The sequence below is a fragment of the Mytilus californianus genome, unplaced genomic scaffold, assembly GCF_021869535.1.
Source record: "Mytilus californianus isolate M0D057914Y unplaced genomic scaffold, xbMytCali1.0.p SCAF_3, whole genome shotgun sequence".
Classification (NCBI taxonomy): domain Eukaryota; kingdom Metazoa; phylum Mollusca; class Bivalvia; order Mytilida; family Mytilidae; genus Mytilus; species Mytilus californianus.
Window position 1 is genome coordinate 9,792,874 of NW_026262679.1, and position 23,457 is coordinate 9,816,330.

Here is a 23,457-nt window from a genome sequence, read left to right on the forward strand (position 1 = left end):
GGAATTGATTATTTATTAGAATTGCTTGTCAAAAATTGACAGATGACAACAGTAGTTTGGCTAATGTCGAATAACATGTATATGAAATAATGTATGGATTGGTAATACTTCTTAAATCATACCTTTGTTTTTCGGGCCCTTCTTTAGACCCCTCATCTTAGGAATATCCTGGTACCGTAAGAATTTATCTCCTAGCCGTGGCGTACATCATGCATGCTGTACGTCATTATTTTCTATAATTTTGTGATGTTATACGTTTAGATATATTTCGAAATTTCATGCATGCATGTGAAGGCAAATAGCCAAATACAAATGGTATGCAAATTTATAACGAATGACCAAACCCCTTGATGCAAAAGTATAAATGCACATATGCAAATTTACAATGTACTGAATCTGATGGAGGATCAGTTACCGTCACTTTGCATTTTCTGTAATAACAGACGTGTTGCATATATACGGCATACTACTATTAATTTCATAAAAATTGTTTTTTTATTTTTAAAAATTTGGTTTTGTTTGATCCAATCAACATGATCAAGACTAGGAAACCTTTAATTTTATATTCTTTAACCAATGGGAATATACACGTGTGGGGACATGATGTCATCACTTTATGACACCCTCGGTTTAAGAAAACTAACCATTTTCAGATAAAGTAATAGCAAAGCTTACTTTGGACATGAAATTTGCTTCAATGGAATAAAAAAGGTTTATTGAAATTTTTGAGTTAACTTCTGTGATCCCCTCAAAGGGAAGCAAGTTAACTCGTACCATTGTAAACTCGTACCACGTAAACTCGTACCAAATAAGTTAACTCGTACCAACGTAAACTCGTACCACTGGGAAGTCGTACCAATCAGAACTCGTACCACTGCAAACTCGTACCATTAAAAATATATTAAAAAATACGAATGTTTTATGATTTTGTTTTGGTATCACCAGCCCAGTAGTCAGCACTTCTGTGCTGACATGAATTATCATTGATATGGTCATATTTATAAATTAACTGTTTACAAAACTTTTGCAATTTTGAAATACTAAGGCTCAGGAATAGAATCACCTTAGCTGTATTTGGCAAAACTTTTAGGAATTTTGGTCCTCAATGCTCTTCAACTTCGTGCTTTATTTGGCTTTTTTAACTTGTTTGGATTCGAGCATCACTGATGAGTCTTTTGTAGACGAAACGCGCGTCTGGCGTAAATACAAAATTTAATCCTGGTATCTATGATGAGTTTATTTAAAACACAATAAATAAATTCTTTCGTTAAATAAAAATTCCTTTTAGAAACAAAAGAAAAATACACAAATCTATTCAATGATACTGATTTGGAATGATTAAAAATTAAATCAAATAGTTGTCAGTAAAAGTTTAAAAAAGAGTCTACTCAAGGGAGACAACAAAGCCAATCTGCCACGGTTTTCTCTATCCAATTAGACAAGGAAAATTAGCTACAAATTGGTCATTGTAATTTCAAATTATATACACTTTACAGATTTACGAGGTATTGAGGGAAATTAAAGTATATATTCATCATTAAACACCATTTGAATGCATTTAAATAAGTTGGTACGAGTTTACAATGGTATGAATTTACAGTGGTACGAGTTAGCAGTGGTACGAGTTTGCATTGGTACGAGTTTTTTTTTAGTGGTACGAGTTGACATTGGTACGAGTTTACAATGGTACGAGATAACTATAATTCCCCTCAAAGCTGTGTAACGTGTTGATTTTAGGTGACATCAATTTTAGATCCCTTCAGATTGAGCGAAAGTCCAAGAGATTCAGAATTTATGGTCAGAATATTAATGACAATATTGCTGGTTCATTTGACAAACCTTTATCTCATCTCTGTTTGTCTCAAACAATAAAATATGACAATGATTTTTATATCAATAGAACATTTCTATAATTTAGGAACTAGATTCATAATTGACGATAACTGGTCCTCGTATCCATAAATTTTAAGTGAAAATCAACTCACTAGTAACCCGCTTTTCGCTGTATATAAGAGGTCTATGGTCCTAGACCTAACTTCTGGTAACCCTATTCATGTTAAAAGAATATTTCCAAAACTATTTCCTGAATTTCGGACAGTAACTTGAACTGGCCATGGACTAGAATATTTTTTTAATGCAAAATATAAAAAAGCTTTTTTGTGTTTATACCTAAAACTTTAAAGTAGTGAGGATACATGTATATCATTTTTGACCCTTCTGTCTGGAAATGTTCTTGATTTCTAATGATCAATCAAATACTTTTTATTGAATTAATTAGTTGGATATATCGTCATTTATTCAAGGAAAAACTATTGATTTTGAGGTAACTAAAAATAGTTAATGCTATATTATAACTATATATATAGAACCTTACACAGGATTCAAACCAAACTCAAATATGTGAACATGATTATGAGTTCATTAAGTTCTGCTGGAGGTCATTAATTTTGTGTGCCCCTCAACCTTCTTTCTAGGGGGTTGGGGGCAGGAGGATTTTGTAATTTAATATTCTAGCCTGTCAAGGCCTAGTAATAACTGGAAAAAAAGACTTGCCCAAAACAGGATGAATATTTTGACCACTAAATAAAAATGAACAAGTAAAAAATTAATTTCCATTTAGCAATACTGAGCCAAAAAAATAAGGAAGATTCACAAAAGGGCAAGAAATTAATATTCCCTTAGCAAAGAAATCCTCCTCACCCCTCGAGCTCTCTCTGAATATTAAGTGGTTGTCCCTTTAAGGTGAATACATAGTTTTCACTGGCATCTAGGAAATCTTGTCTACGACTAAGGTCACAACATAGTGATTCTTCAGTATGTTGTCATGGCGTCACTGCCCCCTCAGTGTCATTGACATTTTAATCAACATGAATCTTTTGTTACTTTATTGTATTTGTATGTTTTGCTGATACCCAAGAATTAGTAATTGCTACTTTTAAAAAGGTGACAATAAACTTAAATTTAAGCCAAATTTTCAAGGTATTCTATTTTTTCTTCAGATATAGATGAAACGTGAAGTAAATTAGTTGACATGATAGAAGTAACAGCTTGTTTGCCAAGAGGATCTGTATACCTAGCGGGGGAAACTGTCAAAAGTCAGATAACTTTCAGTAACAACTCACAAAATCCAAGGTTTGTAGTATTTTACATTTATTACATCGGTTATAAGTTGTTTGCTTAACATCATGTGTCAAATATTTTATACATGTTAAGGACGATACTAAGATTGAAATGATTTTTCAAATTTCTAACCTATGTTAATGTCAAGTTAATCATGTTAATGTAGTTCCACACTCTTAGCACTGAAACTACCCCTTTTGCATTATAAGTTAGAGTAAATGTCATTTGGGTTCCAATGATGGGGCTGAAATTTTCAAATTTTGATTGTGGAAGTCATTGGTAAAAATCAGTAAATGCTATCAAAGTTCATTTCCCACACTTTTCAAGTATACAGAGGGGAGAACATTCAACATCATTTATCCAAAAATATGAACATTAAAATGTAGAATGCTAGAATCAGATCTTCAAAAGTAAGAAATTTTTAACCAAGTAGCATGTGTATTCGTGAAAAGAGTTCTTGATCTTATAAACTTGAACATAACATGTAAACAAATGATTTTGTAAATCAACACATTCCAGAGTACTATATATAAAAATATCCCAGCACAGCAAAAAAATAAAGGATTACAAATGTACTTTCATTGCTTCACAAGTGGAAATGTACATATACATATACCGGTAAATAGAATTACCTTTATTATAGGTTTTGTTGAATTCCCTAACATGCAACACCCACAAAGTAAATATTTTGTTTATTTATAGTGATACTGATAGTCTAGCCTGGTCTAGCGTACAGATAATATGTCAGTGTTCTGTCAGCGAATCAAGGGTACATCTTCCTAAGTCACAACAACTGTCAACAGAAGAAGTGTCTACTACGGGATGTGATACATCATTTGTACCTAATAAAGGTAAACTATATATAACTTTAATATCAATATAATTTTTTGTCTTGCCTTGACGAAGTCGCAGAGGTGATACTTAGGTGTTGTAGGGGCGGCAGCTTCAACAATTTGTTAAAAGTTGGTGAAAAGGTCAGTTTAAGGGAAACTACTTATGGTAAGTCAATGATATTTAGTCTGCAACTGTATTAACATTGGCATTTCTCATTTCTGGCCATGCGCCTTCAGTCATGGATTATTGACTTTGAAACTTTTGCATAGTTTACATGTTATAGTGTTGACATTTTTATTTTTCCAAATGATTTTTCTCAAATTTCTGCTTCAGTATTAAGAGGTGGGATGAACTGTTTTGTAAGCAGCCAAAGACCCCTTGACCATCATGACATTAGTACAAGGGTGAAATTATCTGATCTGGTAGCCACTAAGATCCTTTGACCACATTGACCTTAGTACATGTACCCAGTTGAAGTCAACTGATTGGTACTGGCAGCTACCCAGATTCTTTAAGCTTCACTTCTTTTAATAGACACATGTTGAAATGATCTGCTAAAAAAGATAGCTTTCCTGAACCTTTGACCATCATGACCAAATACCCGTTTGAAATTATCTGCTTTGGTATAACCCAAGACCCTTTTACAATCATGTTTCTAGTATCAGAATACATATTTACCTGCCCAATAAAGGCTGAAACAGAAATTCAATTATTCTTGTTTTAGAATAACAAATATGATTAGTCAGTAACCAATAAGTAAATATGTCCATAAAACAAAAAGAAGGACACAGCAATTTCAGAGTCTTTGGTTTATGTTTGCATTACCTACAAGATAATACTATTATTTGTGAAACTGAGCTGTATTTTATGATATCATTTTATAAAAATGTAATAAGTTTTTTGTACTTGGGATGTCTACACTATGCATGTACATGTATGCTTGGGATGTCTACACTATGCATGTACATGTATGCTTGGGATGTCTACATTCTGTGTGTTTTTATAGGTGAACGTGGACTTACAGTTTTATCAACAAAGCCTAGGATATTGTTCTGTGATCTAAAGCTTGCTGCTGGAGAATCAAAGTCATGTAAGATAAAACAAGCACAGCAATACTACATACAAATTGATACAATGTGCATTATATAGCTGATAACAAAACTAAAAGTTAAATAAAGATTTTGACTGTTTCAAAACATCTACCTGGACTACCCAGTATAAATTAAAAGTGATAAGGAGATTATATATCAATGAGACTGCATCCTTACAACAAGTATACAATGTCCATTTATACTGATATAAAGAGGGGATGTTCCTGTTTCAACTTTATGCAATAAATCACTGATTGGTTTTGAAGTTCTTCACTTTTTGTCAGTTATCTTCCAAAGAGTATATCTGGGCTGCTTATCAAGATGTGGCACCTAGTCTCTACCTGCCTATAAAGGACAGGTTGTAAAAGATATTGTTTTGCCAAAAATTGTATATGAAGATGTGATACCTGTCGAACCACCTGTCTATAATATAAAAGACTGACTTTAAAATAATATTTCATTTGATTATGCCCCCACTTTAAAAAAGTGGGGGTATACTGTTTTAACGCTGTCTGTCAATCCATCCATCAGTCCGTCCATCCATCCATCAGTCCGTCTATCCATCCGTCAGTCGGTCAGTCAGTCCATCCGTCCCATGAAAATTTTTCGTCACATCTTTCTCAGGAACTACAATACAAGGATTTCTGAAATTTGGTTTCAGGGTTTATATAAGTCAGCTATATCGTGTGATGCGTTTTCAGATTGATCACTCAACAACTTCCTGTTTACCGAACACTTACATCATTTTACACAACACATCCAAGTTGAAAATTTTCGTCGCATTTTTCTCAGGAACTACATTACAAGGATTTCTGAAATTTGGTTTCAGTGTTTATATAAGTCAGCTTTACCGTGTGATGCGTTTTCAGATTCATCTCTCAACAACTTCCTGTTTACCGTCAAATATTTGGGCTGGGGGTATCATCAGTGAGCAGTAGCTTGCAGTTTCACTTGTTTTTAGATGCATATGAAGATGTGATACCTGTAGACTCTCCACCATTTTATTTTTAGTTGGATATGAAGATGTGATACCTGTAGACTCTCCACCATTTTATTTTTAGTTGTATATGAAGATGTGATACCTGTAGACTCTCCACCATTTTATTTTTAGTTGTATATGAAGATGTGATACATGTAGACTCTATTTTTAGTTGTATATGAAGATGTGATACCTGTAGACTCTATTTTTAGTTGTATATGAAGATGTGATACCTGTAGACTCTATTTTTAGTTGTATATGAAGATGTGATACCTGTAAACTCTATTTTTAGTTGTATATGAAGATGTGATACCTGTAGACTCTCCACCTTCCTATAAAGGCCAGGCTGTGAAGTATTCTTACAAAGTAACAATTGGTGCACAGAAATTTAACCAGCCAACAAAACTTATCAGAATGCCATTTAGAGTTATGGTATTACACGGTAAAGAAAACATGTCTATTCTAAATTGGTTTATTTTTCGTGAGGTTTGAAATTTGCATTTTCTTTATTTCTATTTTTTTTATTTCTGATCAATCAAATTTACCCCAAAAGATATTTTCAAGATTTTATGTTAATGGAAAAAATATTGAAAATAAACACCTCATGAAAACATCTCACTTTATAGTAACATGTATTTGTAATATGTTTCGAAAAAATAAACATTAATGGTTAATAGTTACTTGGCATCTCCTTTATTTATACTTGTAAAGTAGGTTACATAGAAAAAATGGAGGAGCCTGACAATTACTTTACTTTTTTTTTCCAAAACCAAGTCTTTGATCATCTGCATTTGCAATATTAGCAAGGTACGATACTTCTTGAAGGCATAGAAAATGAGTAAGAAACACAACAATTCATGAATAAATAGATATTCACTGTGTTATATAACAACAGAAGATATTGGTAAGTTGTATTGTATATGTTCATAGCTAAAAACATAATACAAATTAATTAGGGCCATTAGGCGGGTCGCCCTATAGTGATCAGTGTCCGTCCGTCTGTAACAAATTGTGTACGCTCTATATCTAGAGAACCGTTATAATTTCATACTTTATACTTGACATGTATATTAACCAACACCAGGGGGGGGGTCATAATGTTTGAACAACTTCCTAGGTCAAAGTTCAAGGTCAAAAACTTTGGTTTCAGTTGACAACCTCATGTCCTACGGTAAAGATCCGTTATGATTTCAAAGTTTATACTTGACATGTATATTAACCAACACCAGAGGGTGTGTCATAATGTATGTACAACTTCCTAGGTCAAAGGTCAAGGTCAAAAACTTTGGTTTCAGTTGACAACCCCATGTCCTATGGTACAGATCATGTCTGCTCTATATCTTGAGAACCGTTATGATTTCAAAGTTTATACTTGACATGTATATTAACCAACACTAGAGGGTGTGTCATAATGTATGTACACCTTCCTAGGTCAAAGGCTGTCGTCTGTCTGTCAGTCTGTCCATTCCTAACAAATTGAGACTATGTAATAACTTAAAAAAGTGCTTCATATCAGCTTATCCATACAAATTTTTTACCACACGCTATTTACAGCGGGGCCCACAAAGATAGCTCCCATCTCAATGATGTCTAGTTACAACTATCTTGTATAAAAGAAATGTGTTAATATAGTTTGCCTTGAAATTAAAAATTATAAAATATCAAAATATTTATACATGATCATTAGATAATTTGACAGTAAATCATGTTATTTTGTATGATTTAGGTTTAAATGATATAAGTGTGTACACAGAGGGAGAAGAAGTATCACCTTCAAATCCATTCCTTAAACCTCAACAGTCCGAGAACTCTCTATTAGATATTGCCATGCAGGTTTTGTCAACAGTCACAGCAAGAAAGGCCCCACGTAAGTTTGATCATCATTATTAAAGATGTCTACTGAAAGGAGAAGAACAACAAGTAGAAGCTTTAAGTTGAAGGTAGTTGTGAAATGTATATGTTAACTTACAGTCTGTGGAGCTCTGGTGGCCAAAACGTGTCTGGTATTCCCTGTATTATCATGATATTGTACTGGCTTAATACATTATCACACCATGATTTTAAGAGAATAAGTTATTTTTATAGAGGTAACATCTAATTGATACTTCATAGTTGTACTGGATAAAAATACATTCTGTAAATGTGAAATGTAGTCACAGTCTTCAGACAAATTGTATAATGTAGATTTTGCTTTGCCTTTTGCTTTTGATTTGAATATAAACATGATAAAAGATGATTGCTAAATTCTACATGAATATTATACATATACTTCAGTTTCCCAAGATTTCTAGTACATGTTTCCATTTAATGAATTTTTTATAATTTTTTACTAAGATTTTTAGTGCATGTTTTTTTTATAAGCTTGTTTCAACTTGTTTTATTTCAGATTCATACAATATTACAAATGCCAAAGGAAAAGTAGCCAAGTTTATTCTATTTAAACAGGCCTATAAATTAGGTGAAGATATTGTAGGTGTGTTCAACTTCACGGATGGAACAGTACCATGTGTCCAGGTTGGTATTAACCAAAGATCTAGAAACAATTCAATTTGTCCTGGTTATGACAGATTCAAAATATAAATGACAGAAATGAAATTCCTTAAATTTGGTCAGATGCTATGAAAATTTATTAAGATTGGACATTTTCCAAAAAACTTTCATCTGGCGCACCAAATATTAAACTTAGAATCTTTGTTGAGATTTTGTCAGAAATTGACATTTTTGGTCACCAGTAACTAGATCCTGTTTGCTATGCATTTGGAGTAATGGAACTGTAACTCATAATTAAATGTCCCCAGAGAAAATCAGGCTAATAATCTCTAATATTTTTTACCTGTGTTCACTCTTCAAATTAGTTATGCAGAAAAAAGAAATGTTCACAAGTGAAACATGTGCTTTTATTTGCTTTGCCATACACCAGTGTGCCCCCTGGACAAGTACATGATTAGATGCCATACGCCAGTGTGCCCCCTGGACAAGTCCATGATTAGATGCCATACGCCAGTGTTCCCCCTGGACAAGTACATGATTAGATGTTTATGTCTTTACTTCTGGTTTGAGTTTGACAGTTTGTAAAAATAGAACAGGACGTTCATGTCCTTAAAGTACCTGACTTGTGTGTAAAAAAAGTATTGGTATTAAAACATTATAAAACTGAAAAATTTACATAAATATTTTAATATCAGGAAATACAATTATTGTTTTTTTCAAAAGCAAGAGTACAGATAAATGTATGTATACTGCCAAGATTGAGAGCATGACTTATTGTCAAAACACTGGACTATTACAGAAGACCATATGTTGACTATTACAGAAGACCTTATGTTGACTATTATAGAAGACCTGATGTTGACTATTACAGAAGACCTCATGTTGACTATTACAGAAGACCTTATGTTGACTATTAAAGAAGACCTTATGTTGACTATTACAGAAGACCTGATGTTGACTATTACAGAAGACCTTATCTGCTTATGTTGACTATTACAGAAGACCTTATGTTGACTATTACAGAAGACCTGATGTTGACTATTACAGAAGACCTTATCGGCTTATGTTGACTATTACAGAGGACCTTATGTTGACTATTACAGAAGACCATATGTTGACTATTACAGAAGACCTTATCGGCTGATGTTGACTATTACAGAAGACCTTATGTTGACTATTACAGAAGACCTTATGTTGACTATTACAGAAGACCTTATCGGCTTATGTTGACTATTACAGAAGACCTTATGTTGACTATTACAGAAGAATTGATGTTGACTATTACAGAAGACCTTATCGATTTATGTTGACTATTACAGAAGACCTTATGTTGACTATTACAGAAGACCTGATGTTGACTATTACAGAAGACCATATGTTGACTATTACAGAAGACCTGATGTTGTCTATTACAGAAGACCTGATGTTGACTATTACAGAAGACCTGATGTTGACTATTACAGAAGACCTTATGTTGACTATTACAGAAGACCTGATGTTGACTATTACAGAAGACCTGATGTTGACTATTACAGAAGACCTTATCGGCTTATGTTGACTATTACAGAAGACCTTATGTTGACTATTACAGAAGACCTTATGTTGACTATTACAGAAGACCTGATGTTGACTATTACAGAAGACCTGATGTTGACTATTACAGAAGACCTTATCGACTTATGTTGACTATTACAGAAGACCTTATGTTGACTATTACAGAAGACCATATGTTGACTATTACAGAAGACCTTATGTTGACTATTACAGAAGACCTGATGTTGACTATTACAGAAGACCATCTGTTGACTATTACAGAAGACCTGATGTTGACTATTACAGAAGACCTTATCTGCTTATGTTGACTATTACAGAATACCTTATGTTGACTATTACAGAAGACCATATGTTGACTATTACAGAAGACCTGATGTTGACTATTACAGAAGACCATATGTTGACTATTATAGAAGACCTGATGTTGACTATTACAGAAGACCATATGTTGACTATTACAGAAGACCTAAAATATGTTGACTATTACAGAAGACCTGATGTTGACTATTACAGAAGACCTTATGTTGACTATTACAGAAGACCTTATGTTGACTATTACAGAAGACCTTATGTTGACTATTACAGAAGACCTTATGTTGATCTCTTGGACTATAACAGAAGACCTTATGTTGATCTCTTGGACTATTACAGAAGACCTTATGTTGACTATTACAGAAGAACTTATGTTGATCTCTTGTATAATTTAAAATCTAATATGATGTTTTTCAAACACTTTTAGTACACACCCATGGTAAAATATGAATATATATTGATATGTAAGCTGATAGTTTACGTCATGGATTGTTTGCTGTTCCAATCTTACTCCCACCTCGTTTGCCTTTATAAATTGAGTTACCCAAGGTCAGACTGTGTAAATAATGTCATTGTACGATGATGTAAGAATATAAGCATTCTCCGGGAAAATGCACAAATGTGAAACTGAAAGTCTTCAAAACATGAAAAAACAAATGATGATAAGAATTTGTTGAAAGCCCATTTTCTTAAATAAAAGTAAGATAAACAATTAACTTCATCCAAACCTGTCGTAGTATGTTATTGTAAATCTTTTCAGCATCTCACTAATTCAGTTTTCTTCGTGTTTTACGTCAATATAGACAGTGGGTTAAATTATGGGAACAGCAAATATTTCCCTTCATCTAGAGCGCTTCGATCCAAAAGAGTTGCTGTCTTTGTCCTATTAGAATAGAAATAATTCATGTGGTCTTGAATTTATATTGATTTTACCACAGGTTGGCCTTTATGCTGATATTTTACCCCTTGCTATCGCTTGTGGTAAAATATTTAGTATAAAGGGCCAACACGTGGTAAAATCACGATAAATTCAAGCTCCCATTAATTTTTTCTTAATTATATTTTTGTTGGTTAGTTGTCTTGTGCTGTGTACCCCAGATCTCTTTTAATTCATACCATGAATCTATTTCAACTGAATAATAGACTGCCACAACATTACCATTTTTATACCCCCGCAATAGTCAATGGGGGCCTTAAGTGTTACCCTTGACCGTCTTTCGTCCTTCCATCTGTGTTTCTTTCCGTCCGCCCTTCCGTTTGTCCCATTTTCGTTTCCATACTCTAACTTAAGTTTTTGTATCCAAATTTTATGAAACTCATACACAATGCTAAGAACCACAACACGCAGACACCTACTATTTTAATATTTGATTGGTTTAATATTAGGGTTTTCTATACCAAAACATGAACTCCTTTGTTTCTGCATATACTATTTGGAGACAACAAACATCTTAAGAAGCTCCTTGGAAAACTCAACCATTTTCTACTTTAATTTTCAGTTTTCTGTAACATTACAAAGTGAGGAGCAAATCTCGGAAGAATGTAGAAAGAAACCTGGTCAAGGAACATCTGTGACATCTTATGTCAAACATCAGGAAATGTGCCTTCATACAGCTAAAACTCATGTTAATATACCAATACCACTCACAGCTACACCGTGCTTCATTACAGATATAGGTAAGATACAGCTAAAACTCATGTTAATATACCAATATCACTCACAGCTACACCGTGCTTCATAACAAATATAAGTAAATGTAAGATACAGCTAAAACTCATGTTAATATACCAATACCACTCACAGCTACACAGTGCTTCATAACAGATATTGGTAAGATACAGCTAAAACTCATGTTAATATACCAATATCACTCACAGCTACACTGTGCTTCATAACAGATATAGGTAAGATACAGCTAAAACTCATGTTAATATACCAATATCACTCACAGCTACACCGTGCTTCATAACAGATATAAGTAAGATACAGCTAAAACTCATGTTAATATACCAATATCACTCACAGCTACCCCATGCTTCATAACAGATATAGGTAAGATACAGCTAAAACTCATGTTAATATACCAATATCACTCACAGCTACACTGTGCTTCATAACAGATATAGGTAAGATACAGCTAAAACTCATGTTAATATACCAATATCACTCACAGCTACCCCATGCTTTATAACAGATATAGGTAAAATACAGCTAAAACTCATGTTAATATACCAATACCACTCACAGCTACCCCATGCTTCATAACAGATATAGGTAAGATACAGCTAAAACTCACATCAAAAACCAATACTGCTTACAGCTAGGCCATGCCAACGACAAATGTAAAACAATTTAAATGAGAAAACTAATGACCTGATTTATGTCTAAAAACAATAAACGAAAAACAAATATGATATATAGCAACTACAACTACTGAAATACATGCTCCTGACTTGGGACAAGCACATGGATGTGGCGGGGTAACATGTTTGTGGGCGCCCAACCCTCCCCAACACTGGACAGTGGTGTAACAGCACAACATAAGACTGAACTATAAAAATCAGCTTAACTCATCAGATCAATACAAAGGAGGAGTTTGTGCCCTTAAAGAATTTTTTTCTCTCATTTTTATACGACCGCAAAAAATTTTGCAGTCGTATATTGGTATGACGTTGGCGTCGTTGTCGTCGTCAGCGTCATCGTCGTCGTTCGAGGACACATTGGTTTTCGCACTCTAACTTTAGTTTAAGTGAATGGATCTCTATGAAAATTTACCATAAGGTTCAATACCACAAAAGAAAGGTGGGGATTGATTTTGGGGGTTATGGTACCAACAGTTAAGGAATTAAGCATTTTTGTAACTTTCATGCATAACTTGTGTGTTAGTGTATGGATCTCTCTGACATTGTACCACAAGGTTCCATATCACATTGGGAATGCTGGGATTGATTTTGGGGGTTTTTGCCTCAAAATTTTAGGAATTAGGGGCAAAAAAAGGGGCAAAAAACAAGCATTTTTCTAGTTTCAAGACAATAATTTGTGTGTAAGTGTATGGATCTTTCTGAAATTGTACTACAAGGTTCCATATCACAAAGGGAAAGCTGGAATTGAGTTTGGGGGTAATTGCCCAAAACGTTTAGGAATAAGGGGCCAAAAAGGGGCCAAAAGTAAGCATTTTTCTTGTTTCCAGACAATAACTTGTGTTCAAGTGTATGGATCTCTCTGAAATTGTATTGCAAGGTACCATACCACAAACAGAAGGCTGGGATGGATTTTGGGGGTAATTGCCCTAAACGTATAGGAATAAGGGACCAAAAAAGGGCCAAAAATAAGCATTTTTCAAGTTTCCAGACAATAACTTGTGTTCAAGTGTATGGATCTCTCTGAAATTTTACTGCAAGGTACCCTACCACAAAGGGAAGCCTGGGATTTATTTTGGGGGTAATTGCCTCAAAATTTTAGGAATTAGGGGCCAAAAAGGGGCAAAAACAAGCATTTTTCTAGTTTCAGGACAATAACTTGTGTGTAAGTGTATGGATCTTTATGAAATTGTGCTACAAGGTTCCATATCACAAAGGGAAAGCTGGGTTTGAGTTTGGGGGTAATTGCCCTAAATGTTTAGGAATTTGGGGCCAAAAAACAAGCATTTTTCTAGTTTCCAGACAATAACTTGTGTCCAAGAGTATGGATCTCTCTGAAATTGTATTGCAAGATACCATACCACAAAGGGAAGGCTGGGATTGAGTATGGGGTGATGAATCATAAGGGGGTTCAAAAAATTGGGAGGGGGGTGATTTTTTTTTCCTTTTTTTCCTTTTTTAGCTCACCTGGCCCTTCGGGCCAAGTGAGCTTTTCTCATCACTAGGCATCCGTCGTCCGTCGTCCGTCGTCGGCGTTAACTTTTTCCATTTTGAACTTCTTCTAGAGAACCACTGAATGGAATGAAACCAAACATGGCATGAATGTTCCTTATGAGGTGCTGTCCGAGTGTTGTTACTTTGAAGCTGATCTATAATCCAAGATGGCCGCCAGTGGGGGACTTAGTTTAACATAGGACCCTATGGGAAATACATACAAATGTCTTCTTTTAGAGAACCACTGAAATTAATGAAACCAAACATGGCATGAATGTTTCTTATGAGGTGCTGACCGAGTGTTGTTACTTTGAAGCCGATCCATAATCCAAGATGGCCGCCAGCGGGGGACTTAGTTTAACATAGGACCCTATGGGAAATACATACAAATGTCTTCTTTGTGAGAACCACTGAATGGAATGAAACCAAACATGGTATGAATGTTTCTTATGAGGTGCTGACCGAGTGTTGTTACTTTGAAGCCTATCCATAATCCAAGATGGCCGCCAGCGGGGGACTTAGTTTAACATGGGACCCTATGGGAAATACATACAAATGTCTTCTTTTAGAGAACCACTGAATGGAATGAAACCAAACATGGCATGAATGTTCCTTATGAGGTGCTGACAAGTGTTGTTACTATGAAGCTGATCCATAATCCAAGATGGTCGCCAGCAGGGGACTTAGTTTAACATAGGACCCTATGGGAAATACATACAAATGTCTTCTATTAGAGAACCACTGAATGGAATGAAACCAAACATGGCATGAATGTTCCTTATGAGGTGCTGACCGAGTGTTGTTACTTTGAAGCTGATCCATAATCCAAGATGGCCGCCAGCGGGGGACTTAGTTTAACATGGGACCCTATGGGAAATACATACAAACGTCTTCTTTTAGAGAACCACTGAATGGAATGAAACCAAACATGGCAAGAATGTTCCTTATGAGGTGCTGACCAAGTGTTGTTACTTTGAAGCTGATCCATCATCCAAGATGGCAGCCAGCGGGGGACTTAGTTTAACATAGGACCCTATGGGAAATACATGTACATACAAATGTCTTCTTTTAGAGAACAACTGAATGCAATGAAACCAAACATGGCATGAATGTTCCTTATGAGGTGCTGACCAAGTGTTGTTACTATGAAGCCGATCCATAATCTAAGATGGCCGCCAGGGGAGGACTTGGTTTAACATAGGACCCTATGAGAAATACGTACAAATGTTTTCTTTTAGAGAACCATTGAATGGAATGAAACCAAACATGGCATGCATGTTCCTTTTGAGGTGCTGACCAAGTGTTGTTACTTTGAAGCTGATCCTTCATCCATGATGGCTGCCACATGGGGACAATGTTCAACAAAGGACCCTATGGACAATACATACAAATGTCTTCTTTTAGAGAACCACATACTGAATGGATTGAAACCAAACATGGCATGAATGTTCCTTATGAGGTGCTGACTAAGTTTTGTTACTTTGAAGCTGATCCTTCATCCATGATGGCCGCCAATGGGGGGACTTCCTTTAACATAAGACCCTATGGGAAATACATACAAATGCTTCTTCTAGAGGTGCACTGAATGGAATGAAACCAAAACATGGCATAAATGTTTCTTATGAGGTGCTGATTAAGTGTTGCTACTTTGTTGCCGATTTACTGTTCAAGATGGCCACCAGGATTTTTTATTATATTACAGGACCAATATTAAACCAAATTTGGCCTCACTCATTATTAGGGTATCTGTTATGATTTTAATCTATTTTTACATGATTTCCAAAACCAAAGTAGAATCAGGTGAGCGACACAGGCTCTTGAGAGCCTCTAGTTTTCTTTAAAATTTTCCATTTTAAATTGGTTATTTCTGATTTATATATAAAAGCAAATAATAATGATATGGTTTCAATAGGTAAATTAAAAAATTTTAAGTTCTTAGACCACATTCATTCTGTGTCAGAAACCTATGCTGTGTCAAATATTTAATCACAATCCAAATTCAGTGCTGTATCAAGCTTGAATGTTGTGTCCATACTTGCCCCAACTGTTCAGGGTTCGACCTCTGCGGTCGTATCAAGCTGGGCCCAGTGGAGCATTTTATTTTTGCCTTTTTGCCTATTATCTTGAAAACTATAGAAAGATAGAAATTATAGAAAGCAAATATGATCTGCAAGACAAGATCTATAAATAGCTCAGCATAGATGAAATTGTCAGTTGTCAGTTATCAATTCAAATTTACTCAGACATCAGTAGATGAAGCATCATCAAAACTTTCAAACATCTTTTTATCAGCAGCAAATCTATCACTTAAACAACTTTTAAAAAAACACACAAACAAACAAAACAACAAAAAGTGGTTTGACGCAAGTTTACAACAAGCTCGAACTAACTTGCTTAATTATGGAAAAATTTATTCAAGATTTCCATATGATCCAATTATCAAAAATCACTTTTATAAACTGAATCGTGAATAATCCAAACTAAGGAAATATAAATACAAACAATACAAACAATCATTGATTAGTCAGCTGGACTTTTTGCACGAAGAGAATCCAAAACTGTATTGGAACTTAATTAATGAACTACATGAAAAAAATGAAACACAAAAAAAATGTGGAGTACAACCATCAACTTTGATGTCACATTTCCAAAAGTTGTCACAACTGAAAGGTGAATTTCAAAGTAGATATACAGAGCTATGTGAAAAACTGAAACAGTTAGAAAACTCAAAATGTTTCAACGAGTTGGACTCCGTTATCACTGAGTCTGAAATATCCAAAGCCATTTCACACTTAAAATGCAATAAATCATCAGGCTTGGATAACATTAGTAATAATATGATAAAGAATGGACAGACTTTCCTTTTAAAAAGTTTTCAACAGATGTTTAATACTTGTCTGTCTTCAGGTATATACCCAACATCTTGGGCTGAAGGTTATATTACACCAACTTTTAAAAGCAATGATACAAGTGACCCTAACAATTATAGAGGAATAACAATAAGTGCAATTGGAAAGCTTTTTAATAGAATATTAAGTCTAAGACTGGACAAATTTCTTCAGGAACATAATATTATACATGATAGTCAAATTGGATTCACAAGGAAAGCCAGAACTGCAGATCATATGTTTATTTTAAACTGTCTTATTAACAAATACTGTAATTCAAAAGAAGGTAGACTGTTTGCCTGTTTTGTTGATTTTCAGAAGGCTTTTGATACTGTTATATATACAGGGATCAAGATTAAACTACTAGATATTGGGGTTGGGTCTTATTTTTATAACATTATTAAAAGTATGTATGAAATTAGCAAATCATGTGTCAAAATTCAAAATCAAGTAAGTGATTTTTTCCCATTAGATATTGGAGTCAAACAAGGTGACAACCTCAGTCCGGATTTATTCAAGATATTCATAAATGATTTGCCCAGATATTTGTCAGATACTAGAGACCCAGTTAATGTCATTGACAAAGATCTACATTGTTTAATGTATGCTGATGATATTGTTTTATTATCTACATCAGCAGAAGGACTACGAGAAAAGCTGGGAATGCTTGATAAATTTTGCAAAGATTGGTGTCTCAATGTGAATACTAATAAGACAAAGGTGCTGATTTTCAACAAGGCAGGCAGACATGTAAAACAGATATTCACATTTCAGAATATAAATCTGGAATGTGTTTCAAAATACAAATACCTAGGTTTATATTTAAGCTCATCTGGTTCATTCAGTTATGCTCAAAATGAACTATACAAAAAATCCCTGAAAGCTCATTTCAAATTAAGGAAAGATCTTTTATCACTTAATCCTGATGTAAAAACAAGTATTCATGTTTTTGACCACACTGTAAAACCTATTTTATTATATGGTAGCGAAATATGGGGGATGTTTAATTCTCTTTCCTCTAAATGTAAGAAGGAAGATATATCTTTTGAAAAATTATATTCAGGTTTACCCTGTGAGAAACTTCATATAAAATTTTGTAAATTTATACTTGGGGTACACAAGAAAACAACAAATGCTGCAGTGTTATCTGAACTTGGAAGATTTCCAATATATTTTAATATTATAAAAGGAATGTTATTGTACTGGTATAGATTAGAGAATTTAGGTAATAATTTTCCTCTATTAAAAGAGGCATATACACAATCAAAGACACTACATCACATGAATATAACATCATGGTATGGTTCAATAAATGTTGTTTTTAAAATACTTGGTATTGACTATACAAATGCCATAAATGCTCCATTTTGTGAATCCTTATACAAATTTAAGAAATATATACAAACCAAGCTATCAATATTGTTTATTAGCTGTTGGAAAAAACAAATAGATAAATTTTCAGACAGTAAACTGAAAACCTACCTTTTATATAAAACAAATTTTGGTTTTGAAAAATATCTAACATTGATCAAGAATTTTGAACTTAGAAGAAGTTTTACTAAATTACGTGTATCTTCTCATAGATTACAAATAGAATTAGGTAGATATCAGGGTATTCACCGAATTAACAGAATATGTAATAAATGTTCTTCCAATACTGTCGAAGATGAGGCTCATTTTCTATTTGATTGTAACAAATTTGAGAATGATATAAATTGTATGTTAGCTAGTATTGCAAAATATAATTCTTATTTTAATCATATGAGCAGTCAAAGCAAAATTATCTGGTTATTTAGTGTAGAAAATGTTGAATTACTTAAAATAATATGTAATTTTATATACAAACATCTTCCTTAGTGAAGATTAGTTAAAGGAAATCTATGTGTGTATATACATTTGATTGGACATAGAAAATTATATTCATCTGAATATCACAAACATACTAGCCGATTAAAAAAAAAATAATAATGGTTAGAATATATTATTTATTCAAATGTTCTCTTATATCCTTGAGGCATCGTATCTACTGCATTCAAGTTACCTATGATGCTTCCTTATTTGCTTTTGATACAGGTAGGAAAGAGACATTTACACACATTTTACATGCCTATGGCCCATAAGGTATCGCCCCCTGGTGTCAGCTGCCTTTAGGAAACCATAATGCTTTCCTATTTGCTGCTGACACAGGATGAGTCATGGACATGCTTAATTTCTACTTTCTTTTTGGCTAATTATTATATGTTTAATTGATCCAACTTTTTGTGTACTATACATATATGGATATCTATTTTTCTTTTTTTCTTTTTGGGCTGCTTGTTTGTTATCTATATCAACCACACTTGCAATAAAATGCATTAGTATTAAAAAAAAAAAAACATACTATAGATTCTTTATCTACGTATTCTTTAAGAACTTAAATAGTTCTCGTTTAACTTTCTTTTTTTTTTTTATCTCATTGTTTGTATTGTATTATGAAAAATTATTGATGTTGTAATGTTTATGCCCTTTGGGGCCCATAATTGGAAATAAAAAATATCTTATCTTATAGTTCTCGAGTTTTTGCCCTTAAATGATGATTTTTTTTACCTTTTTTGTATTTTGGGCAAAAACTATAGAAGATATAGAGAAACTGTAAACAGAAAAAATGGTCACCAATACAAGTTCAACAACAATGAGATTTTAGTTATGAATTATATTCTAGTCTACAATGTTTTAGTTGTGAATAATATTCTAGTCTACAATGTTGGAGAGCGTCCATTTCTGAAAATGCACATAGAGCTAATAACACTTAAGCTTGTCAAAATATTGCCTTTGTGTTTGTTTTTGATAACATTTTATGTTACTTTTTACAGTTTGTTTGAGATGGAGACTACATTTTGAGTTTGTGACTTCAAGTGACCCAATTCCTGAATCAGAAAGACCTACAAATATGGATGATTCAGCAAGCTGGAGAGGACCTGCTACTATTAATGTAGAAACAATGGTGTGGGACTTGCCAATTAAAATTTATCCCACAAGTCCAATACATGCATCATGTGTAACAATGTTAAAATCTGGTTCATGTGTACAAATATAATTTATATATGTATAAATTATGTTACATTTTCAAAAGATTCATTTAGTAGAAAATATTTCAATACAAGCATTTTGCCATAATGTATTCAGTGAAAAAAGAAATATGATTATATGTACAGTATGATATAAAAAGAACAATATTTGTCTTTGCAAGAAATTATAATATATATGTACAGTCAAATACATATCAGTACATCTTTCATTTGTATTGTTACATCTAGGGAAAGGGGACATGAGTTGGATGGACATATGTATAAACATGATGAACTTTACTGTCATGCAATACGAAATTTTAGATGTATGTGGATGTTATGTGTTTGAACACTTAATACACATGTGCTTTTTAAGACAGAAGTTGTATTTAACTATTAAAGGTTGTTTGCTACACATTTTCAACTCAAAATGGTTTTTTTACTAGGCAATACATTAATATTTAAAAACAGCAGCCCCTATATTTCCCCAATATTCATTTTAAAACAGACATCTCAAATGCATTGACAAGATATTCTCAAAGGAGTACCTATTCTTGGCCTTCATTCCTATCTACATTAAATTTTTCACTTCCAAACATTTTATGGAGAATGGGATCAATATACCGTTTTTTATACACCAGACCGTACTGGTTACCGGAACTTTAGATACACCAAACCAGGTACTTTATATCTGAGAAACAGGCAATATATGCCCTCAATTTTAGAATCATACATTTTTGTATTATTCAAAATTATCAGTCAATATATATGTGTTCTACAAGGATCACCAGTCCTTCACCTTTCATTTGATTCCTTAACTAAAATATATTTTACATAGTTTTATATTTACACCTATACGTAGGAACTATTTTGTTTTAAATATGTACTACTTTCCATACATCTTACAAAGTCTATCTGATCATTTTGCAACAAATAGTGCTTAAACTGGTGCTAGGAGCCATCTTAAACTTGCAGTGAGGTGAGTTTTCCTTTTGCTCCATGTTTGAGGCCTCACTGTGACTTTGAGAGGAAAACAGCAATAAAAGTGCTGTTCCTTTGCTTTTTATGTGTTTTTTGCTGTGCATATACTGATTTTTTGTGTCATGGATTGATACCCTATGTCCTTTGTTTTTCTATTAGAGCCAGTAACCCCAATATACAGCCATGTGTATGTGTATGTATTGCTTAATGTATTATTTTTTAAACGACTTCACATTTATAAATATATTAGCCTTAAATAGAAAAAGATTTCATTTTATGCCATTCTTTGTCACTTTTATTTTTTACCTTTGTCATGATTTGATATGTGAAGCCACCCTTTGCCCATTAAAGTGTTGGTTGAAAAGTAAAGAATAAGGTATACAAAGAATATTTCACCAAAAACATTTGTGGGGGAGGTGATCAACATTAATTTTTTTAATTTTATATCTTGTAAATTGTAAGCAAAGGGTAAACTATATTTGGTGTAAGGTGTACATTTCCATCTGGCAGGGTTCATCTTGCCTTGACCTCATTTTCATGGTTGAATCCATATTTCAGTTATTATTAGAGGTATGTGAACTATGTTTGGTGTATTGAATGATTAAAAGGTTTACATGTCAGTTTCATCTGACCTTGACCTCATTTTCATGGTTCAGTTTTCATGGTTAGGTTTGTTTCTCAAGATACTATATTTGGTGTATGGAATGATTGTAAAGTGTACAAGTCTGTCTGGCAAGGTGCATCTGACCTTGACCTTATTTACAGAGTTCATGGATAATGTTAAGTTTGTGTGATACTTGCAGTGAAAATCTTTTGTCTTAAAAACTCTCAACATAAATTCAATCATGATCAGTAAAGCAAGCGAGACATTTCAGCATGTGTACTCTTCCTTTGTTTAGTGTAACATTTATTTCTTACCATAAATTTTATATAAAGATTAGTCCAGAGGTAATCTCTTCCTGCTTTACAAATGCCTTTATTTTGCATACATGGAGCCATCTTCAATTCATATGTAATATTGATGTATTATACATAGTCTATTGATACAAATTTCCTTTGTTAAATTATTGTTATTTTTAATTTAAGAAGAGAAATTCATTAAATGTTCTATTGATATTAATTCTTTAAATAAAATATTTACAATATGCTTTTATTTTCTCTTAGTATAGAATTCTTAATATCTCAAGACTCAAGCACAGAATGTAATTTGTAAACAACGTAATCTATATATATATATATATATATATAAGAAGTTTGATTCAACTGTTATACCCAATTATCCGTAGAAAGACTGATTGATTACGCTGCCTCAGCACAAAAAATCTGTAGAAAGAAAGAAAGCTCTCATTCCCTTACATATTCACTTCTAAAGTAAGAGGTATACTATTATGTATTTTGGATATTTTTCCCTAAATTTACTTTCATATGAATTGTGTATTTCCTTTCTTTGGTTTAATGATGTCAAAATAGCTTAAACTAATTATAGTTATGTATTCAAATCATATCTGTAGCTTAGTTTAGTACTCATATGATTGTACTCTCAGAAATAACAGATGAAGTTCTTTAGTTTTCATTTACAGTTTAGAGACTTGTGTTGTTTCTTCTTATTGAAACTTAATCCAACATTTCATTTAAAATATAAAAAAAAGGAGATGTGGTATGATTGCCAATGAGACTAATAAGGAGATGTGGTATGATTGCCAATGAGACTAATAAGGAGATGTGGTATGATTGCCAATGAGAGTAAATAATAAGGAGATGTGGTATGATTGCCAATGAGACTCACTCATAAGGAGATATGGTATGATTGCCAATGAGAGTAACTAATAAGGAGATGTGGTATGATTGCCAATGAGACTAACTAATAAGGAGATGTGGTATGATTGCCAATGAGACTCACTCATAAGGAGATGTGGTATGATTGCCAATGAGACTCACTCATAAGGAGATGTGGTATGATTGCCAATGAGACGAATATGATTGCCAATGGGACTAACTAATAAGGAGATATGGTATGATTGCCAATGGGACTAACTAATAAGGAGATATGGTATGATTGCCAATGAGACTAACTCATAAAAGATGTGGTATGATTGCCAATGGGACTAACTAATAAGGAGATGGGGTATGATTGCCAATGGGACTAACTAATAAGGAGATGTGGTATGATTGCCAATGAGACTAACTCATAAGGAGATGTGGTATGATTGCCAATGAGACTAACTCATAAGGAGATGTGGTATGATTGCCAATGGGACTAACTAATAAGGAGATGTGGTATGATTGACAATGGGACTACTGTGGAT

The 23,457-nt window shown here is 33.4% G+C and overlaps 1 protein-coding gene and 1 long non-coding RNA gene across 9 annotated transcripts; one reads left to right on the top strand and one right to left on the bottom strand.

Annotated features, from left to right (window-relative positions):
* Positions 1-10: 10 nt before the first annotated feature.
* Positions 11-22,298, top strand: LOC127733938 (RAB6A-GEF complex partner protein 2-like). Of its 2 annotated transcripts, none has more exons than XM_052243422.1 (9): positions 11-101; positions 3,000-3,132; positions 3,823-3,971; positions 4,961-5,044; positions 6,317-6,466; positions 7,751-7,891; positions 8,411-8,538; positions 11,880-12,057; positions 19,976-22,298. In XM_052243422.1, the coding sequence occupies exons 2-9, from the start codon at positions 3,032-3,034 to the stop codon at positions 20,197-20,199; spliced, it is 1,155 nt and encodes a 384-aa protein (XP_052099382.1). In that variant the 5' UTR covers positions 11-101; positions 3,000-3,031; the 3' UTR covers positions 20,200-22,298. The 2 variants fall into 2 exon arrangements, with proteins under 2 accessions (XP_052099382.1, XP_052099381.1); XM_052243421.1 differs by having other exon boundaries at positions 17-91.
* On the bottom strand, positions 9,500-11,057 carry LOC127733942 (uncharacterized). Of its 7 annotated transcripts, XR_007997299.1 has the most exons (5): positions 10,587-11,057; positions 10,215-10,286; positions 10,087-10,134; positions 9,679-9,726; positions 9,500-9,542 (listed from the first exon to the last, which is right to left on the bottom strand). It is a non-coding gene; the product is annotated as an uncharacterized LOC127733942 (long non-coding RNA). The 7 variants fall into 7 exon arrangements; XR_007997301.1 differs by lacking the exon at positions 9,679-9,726; XR_007997298.1 differs by lacking the exon at positions 9,500-9,542 and having other exon boundaries at positions 9,666-9,726.
* Positions 22,299-23,457: the final 1,159 nt, after the last annotated feature.